The sequence below is a fragment of the Solanum pennellii genome, chromosome 7, assembly GCF_001406875.1.
Source record: "Solanum pennellii chromosome 7, SPENNV200".
Taxonomy (NCBI): Eukaryota; Viridiplantae; Streptophyta; class Magnoliopsida; order Solanales; family Solanaceae; genus Solanum; species Solanum pennellii.
Genome location: NC_028643.1, coordinates 3,907,908 through 3,914,777, shown reverse-complemented (window position 1 = coordinate 3,914,777; position 6,870 = coordinate 3,907,908). Strand labels below are relative to the sequence as shown.

At 35.4% G+C, this 6,870-nt stretch overlaps 2 protein-coding genes across 2 annotated transcripts in view; both read right to left on the bottom strand.

Annotated features, from left to right (window-relative positions):
- Positions 1–487: 487 nt before the first annotated feature.
- Positions 488–2,433, bottom strand: LOC107024578 (probable inactive purple acid phosphatase 27). The gene is made up of 6 exons (XM_015225567.2): positions 2,274–2,433; positions 2,108–2,189; positions 1,893–2,025; positions 1,605–1,810; positions 1,026–1,461; positions 488–941 (listed from the first exon to the last, which is right to left on the bottom strand). The coding sequence occupies exons 1-6, from the start codon at positions 2,401–2,403 to the stop codon at positions 636–638; spliced, it is 1,293 nt and encodes a 430-aa protein (XP_015081053.1). The 5' UTR covers positions 2,404–2,433; the 3' UTR covers positions 488–635.
- A 1,749-nt stretch (positions 2,434–4,182) lies between these two features.
- The window catches only part of LOC107024577 (probable inactive purple acid phosphatase 27), a 12,943-nt gene continuing 10,255 nt past the window's right edge, over positions 4,183–6,870 (bottom strand). Inside the window, exons 5-11 of the mRNA XM_015225566.2 lie at positions 5,989–6,081; positions 5,784–5,913; positions 5,618–5,699; positions 5,404–5,536; positions 5,114–5,319; positions 4,598–5,033; positions 4,183–4,514 (exon numbers count right to left, since the gene is read on the bottom strand). Coding sequence (XP_015081052.1) covers positions 4,209–4,514; positions 4,598–5,033; positions 5,114–5,319; positions 5,404–5,536; positions 5,618–5,699; positions 5,784–5,913; positions 5,989–6,081 — 1,386 coding nt within the window. The 3' untranslated portion in view covers positions 4,183–4,208. The remainder of the gene's footprint in view (positions 4,515–4,597; positions 5,034–5,113; positions 5,320–5,403; positions 5,537–5,617; positions 5,700–5,783; positions 5,914–5,988; positions 6,082–6,870) is intronic.

Here is a 6,870-nt window from a genome sequence, read left to right as displayed (position 1 = left end):
TATAATTATGAGTCGTAACATCCCCAATCAATGTTGTGTAGAGCAAGTAGATTCAGAATGAACGTAATCTAAGGCAGGGGCGGAGCATGTAGGAAGGGGGTTCATCCGAATCCCTTGAGCGATTTTTTTTTTTTTATTTATACATGGTAAAAATAATGCTATATGTATATATAGTTATTGTCGAACCTCCTTTGACTACTTCATGTGTCTATTTCTACAGATTTTGAACTCCTTATTGAAAAATTCTAACTCCGCCTCTGATCTAAGGTAACGTGCATGTTCAATTGAATTCACAGAATCCAATGCCTATGTAAAAAAAGAAGAAGAAGATAATGAATAATAGTTACATTAGAGCCAAGAAGCATAGGTCCTTCAATATGAAAGGAGGCAGATTTAGTTAGTGCAAGAAGAGTCTTGTGGATTTGTTGTTGTTTTCCAAAATTAGTTGAAATAACATTATTGATTAAACTCAGCACAACACATAAAATCCAAATTATTTGTGGTGGGATGAGATACATACGGATATGTCATGACTCATGAGATTAATGGTCTTCACCTTATTCCAAAAAAGGACATAATAGAATTTAATTTGTACACGAGGTGAGGTATAAAGAATAAGAAATAACGTCTTGAGTTTAATTAGCCAAAGTAGTTGGTTCACAACCATCATGGACACAAGCTAAAACATCTTTATAGTCTCTTGAGATCGTAAAAGAATCATACACTTTACCATCTTTGCTCTTCTTGTACTCAAACAAAAGGGAAGATTGGTTAAATGCTGTGAGTTTCACAAATCCCCAGTCATAATCTTTGAACACACTCCATCTAGTGTTAAGACTTGTGAATTGTGACAAATGACTTCCACCTCCACCAACAACAACATGAATCGTTCCGTTCACAACGCCAGAGTAGTGTGATGTCTCCTTGTTCACACATTGATTCTGTCCATACAACAATAATATGAATGGTTTTCAAATATATATATATATCTAAGTGAAATAGAAATAAAATGTGTATGTATGTACCTGGTAAATAGGGCAAACTCTTTCATAGTTATGAACGTGCCCGTAGAATGCCATATCAACCTTATACTTTTGCCAGAGCTTTTGCAAATGCTCCCTTCCCATGGGCTCTTCAAATGAACCTTCATTAGCATACCAGTCATTAGATGAGTAACCAAGAACACGATGAGCAGCGAAAATCAACCAAGGTTGTTTGTGTCTATTGGCTGAAGCAAAGCATTGCTCGATAAACTTGTACTGTTCAGATCCCTCTCTCCAGTCATGTTCAGTATCTCCTATACAGAAGTGGAACATCCCATAATCAGCTGCATACCAGAACTTAGCTCTATTTTCTGCGGGAACATAGTATAACGTTTCAGCTGGTACACCACATTCTCCACCCGAGTCTAGACCATTGTATATTGATCCACTGTTCTCCCAAGTTCTTTCATGATTACCACTACAAAACAAATTGTGGAGAGTTAGAATAACACTAACTGTGTCTGCCACGAAAACTAAAAAACTAATATACATTATCAAATAATCAAAAGCAATCTGCATATCTACAATCAAAAAGGCCCTTTATGAGTAATATGAACAGACCTTGCAATCATGAAAGGTACTCTCGATGCTATTGGCTCTACTTGCGAAGTAAATTGATCCCATTGTGAGATATATCCGTTGGCATAGGGGAGATCTCCAATAAGGAAAACCGCGTCAATGTTATCAAGGTCTTTAACAAGGGTGTCAGTTGTCATAAGTGAACCTGGCTGATAATCAGCATATTCATTTGAACCATCGCGCTCTTGCTAGAAGAACAAACAGAATTAAGAGAAATGACTCCAAATATCACGATTATAAGAGAAGATAGTACTAGTAGATTATATATACCTTCCCCATGTCTCCAAATATCACGATTCGTTGCAATGACTCTTGTCCTGGAAATGGAGGAGATTTAAATGAATATTGTTTGCTCATAACAACTGAACCATTGCTTAATAAGTGACCCAACTTGTATGTGTACCTGAAAGTTCACAAATATGAGCTAAAAAACGGATGTACATGTTAACAGAACTAAAAAAAAATGTAGCATCAGAAAAACTTACTCGACGTTTGGCCACAAATCCTTGAGGAAACTTGTATGTATGAATCCAGGATCACGCCATCCCACAGTTCTAGCCGGAGATCCTACAAACGCATCCATAACATTATTCAGTATGAATGCAAAACCAAAATACACCTCTGTTCTCTGCTTATAAACACGTAACATACCACACATGCTGTTCCGGTGAAATGTGAGTGTCCCTGCAGGGGAACGCTTTTGCTCTTGGCCCTTCCAACCCCATTCGACGAATGGAACAGCCTCATCAATGTTGTAACCACTTGTCCAAGTAACAGTCATCTACGAGAAGAATTAATTCGATATAATTTGTACTAAACCCCATAAAACATGACTATTGTTGGGCTTTGTGGAGGCTTGTGAGCCGGCCCGACCCATTACTGAAACCCTAGGTTAACCATTTGGCTTTCCTATAAATATGATCCTTGTATTTGTAATTCCAGTGTAGCACAAGTGAAATAAAATCCTCCTGTTACAGTCGTGGAGTAGGGAAACCGAACCACGTTAAATTCTTGTGTGTCCCGTTTGTGTTCCGTTTCTCTTTTCTCTAGATTATTTGTGTGTGTTGTGTGTTTAATTCCCAACAATTNTAAACCTTTATAAGTTAATTTATGTTTTTAGTCATCAAAGTCAGGTTTATTTCTTGTTACTTTTCAAATGGTGACCAAAAAAACTCATAGAAAACCTAAAAACTGATCATCACACCTAACTTTTAAGAGGATTAAGTGAATCAAAAGAAATTTTGACACCGTAATATTATATAACAAGTTGACTCATTAAATGCCATAAAAATAACGAAAAATTATCTAAATACACTATTTATCTTATCATATTTTCTAAAATTTTCTACCATTTGAAAAAATTACAAAAAATTCTATTTTCGAATACATCACGTTACGCGATGTATCGGAATGTACGCGATGTATCGAAACCTTGAGTGATGTATCGGTATATATGTGATGTATGAGATGTTGATTAGTGTATCAGGGCGTTGAGTGATGTATCCCAAATCGAGAAGTAATGTATTGAGACGTTGAGGGATGTATCCGAAACTGGAGCACGATGTATCAGGACGTTTTGAGATGTATCCAGATTTCACCAAATTTAAGAGATTTTTGTACTTTGAAAAAGAGTTGGGATATGATATATTAGCTCTTAAAACTGAGTTTTGTGTAAAATTTTACATTTCACATATAACACTATGAGATTTGTGTAAAATTTCTTTCCTTTCTCCATTCTTAAGATATTATCCAATTACATTTCACAAATAACACTGAAATTTGCTTAAAATTTCCTTCCTTTCTCTATTCTTAAGATATTATCCAATTACATTTCACAAATCTCTTTAATATTCTCCCCAAATCTCTCTGTCATATACTATACTTTATAAGAATGAGACATACATAAAGTGAAGTATTATATTGAAAACTCGTGGACTAAGGCAGTTCTATTTGTGTATCCCACTCGTATCCTGTGTATATCCGCATGGATTAGTGTGTATCACATTGTATATCTCATAAAAATCATGTATATATGTATGAAAATCTGTGTGTTATATACACCTATATACACGACATATTACAAGTGGAATAATGTTATATTAGAAAATATAGGTGTCCTATACACTATATATAACGTGATATAAACATATTACAAATGATTTTCTAGGTCAGATTTCTTACTTAAAACAAATCAATATCAATTGATCAAAAATATATCATTATAACCAAAATATATATATGAGATAATTGCACAAAAATATCAATATCAATTGATAAAAATATATCATTATAACCAAAAAATATATGAGATCATTGCAAAAATTACCCTTCAAGTTTAATTTTTTAATACTTATTTTCATTGTAGTTTATAATATCATGCTTAAATCTCTTATTTATTTTCTTTAACCTAATTATTATTAACATAAAAATTCATGATTTAATAAAATTTCCATTTATCATACTTGAGTGACTTTATTGATGCATAACAAAGTTGAATGACTTTTTCAAATACTTGAATGACCTTTTGAGATATTTACTCTGTAATTTCTTCACAAGGTATAAAGAATAAGAAACATCATCTTGAGTTTAATTAGCCAAAGTAGTTGGTTCACAACCATCATGGACACAAGCTAAAACATCCTTATAGTCTCTTGAGATTGTAAAAGAATCATACACTTTACCATCTTTGCTCTTCTTGTACTCAAACAAAAGGGATGATTGGTTAAATGCTGTGAGTTTCACAAATCCCCAGTCATAATCTTTGAACACACTCCATCTAGTGTTAAGACTTGTGAATTGTGACAAATGACTTCCACCTCCACCAACAACAACATGAATCGTTCCGTTCACAACGCCAGAGTAGTGTGATGTCTCCTTGTTCACACATTGATTCTGTCCATACAAACAACAATATGAATCGTTTTCAAATATATATATATCTAAGTGAAATAGAAATAAAATGTGTATGTATGTACCTGGTAAATAGGGCAAACTCTTTCATAGTTATGAACGTGCCCGAAGAATGCCATATCAACTTTGTACTTTTGCCAGAGTTTTTGCAAATGCTCCCTTCCCATGGGCTCTTCAAATGAACCTTCCTTAGCATACCAGTCATTAGATGAGTAACCAAGAACACGATGAGCAGCGAAAATCAACCAAGGTTGTTTATGTCTATTAGCTGACGCAAAGCATTGCTCGATGAACTTGTACTGTTCAGAGCCCTCTCTCCAGTCATGTTCAGTGTCTGCTATACAGAAGTGGAACATCCCATAATCAGCTGCATACCAGAACTTAGCTCTGTTTTCCGCGGGAACATAGTATAATGTTTCAGCTGGTACACCACATTCTCCACCCGAGTCTAGACCGTTGTATAATGATCCACTGTTCTCCCAAGTTCTTTCATGATTACCACTGCAGAACAAATTTTGTTTGCTAAATGAGATTTCAAATATTTAAAAGCAAACTATCCACAATCACAATGATGAACAGACCTTGCAATCATGAAAGGTACTCTCGAAGCTATTGGCTCTACTTGCGAAGTAAATTGATCCCATTGTGAGATATATCCGTTGGCATAGGGGAGATCTCCAATAAGGAAAACCGCGTCAATGTTATCAAGGTCATTAATAAGAGTGTCAGTTGTAATAAGTGAACCATGCTGATAATCAGCATATTCATTTGAACCATCGCGCTCTTGCTAGAAGAACAAACAGAATTAAGAGAAATGACTCCAAATATCACGATTATAAGAGAAGATAGTACTAGTAGATTATAAATATACCTTTCCCATGTCTCCAAATATCACGATTCGTTGCAATGACTCTTGTCCTGGAAATGGAGGAGATTTAAATGAATATTGTTTGCTCATAACAACAGAACCATTGCTTAATAAGTGACCCAACTTGTATGTGTACCTGAAAGTTCACAAAAATGTGCTAAAAAACGGATGTACATGTTAACGGAACTAACAAAAATGTAGCATCAGAAAAACTTACTCGACGTTTGGCCACAAATCCTTGAGGAAACTTGTATGTATGAATCCAGGATCACGCCATCCCACAGTTCTAGCCGGAGATCCTACAAACGCATCCATAACATTATTCAGTATGAACGCAAAACCAAAATACACCTCTGTTCTCTGCTTATAAACACGTAACATACCACACATGCTGTTCCGGTGAAATGTGAGTGTCCCTGCAGGGGAACGCTTTTGCTCTTGGCCCTTCCAACCCCATTCGACGAATGGAACAGCCTCATCAATGTTGTAACCACTTGTCCAAGTAACAGTCATCTACGAGAAGAATTAATTCGATATAATTGGTACTAAACCCCATAAAACATGACTATAGCAAAAGAAAAAACTTACTATATCCCATGACTTTCCAAGAGCAAGACGTGGATAAAGAGGCGCTTTTGGATTGAAAAATGTGACATATTTTGAGACTGATATCAACTTAGGCTGTAAAATACATGAATCTGTTACTTCATATTCATGTCTCATCAAAGTTACTTCATAAAAATAATACAAACAGAAATCATAATAATCATTGACATGAAGTAAACTAACCTACAAAACTCAAGTAATTTTATTTTAGACAATTATGGTTTAAGTTTCATTGCTAATTGTAGGGGGAGGCGCAAAACAACACAAGTAGGATACAACACTTACAAGGATCGACTTCAAGACAATCAACCAATTATACTTCACCCAATTTACCAAAAGAAATTCACCACTAAATTAACCAAGCTCAAATCAGCAACACATCAAAAAAATCACAAGCAAATATGAATAATAAATATGCAAGTGACACACGAGATTTATACGTGGAAAACCCCTTCGGTGTGAAGGATAAAAACCACGGGACTTGTAGGAGTCCACCCTTCTTCTTCTCTTATTATGCAAATTGAGGGTAAAGACACCCAAATCAGTCTACAAGGATGTCACAGCCCACCAACAACAACATACATAAGAGCCAACACAAAAGAGAAGAGAAATTGGGAAATATCACCCAAAAAACGCAGGTTACACCAGCTGTGATAACAGACGATCAAGAGCTCCGATTGACGATCTGAACCATCAAGATGTAGTGCTATATGTTGTGAACCAGCTGTGAAAATTTCAGAACGATCCAACGGTCGGATCTCCGGAAAACTGAAATTTTGTCAAGGCTGTCCAGAAAGTCTGCACTCCAACCCTCTCTCAAAAATCTGCTTCTCTCTCTCTATCACACACTCTCTCAATTTTTTT

Coding starts and splice junctions, on each gene's coding strand:
- LOC107024578 (XM_015225567.2), bottom strand. CDS start 2,403: ATGACTGTTACTTGGACAAGTGGTTACAACATTGATGAGGCTGTTCCA. Junction 2,026..2,107: donor GATTTGTGGCCAAACGTCGA/GTAAGTTTTTCT, acceptor GTGAACTTTCAG/GTACACATACAAGTTGGGTC. Junction 1,811..1,892: donor TATTTGGAGACATGGGGAAG/GTATATATAATC, acceptor TTGTTCTTCTAG/CAAGAGCGCGATGGTTCAAA.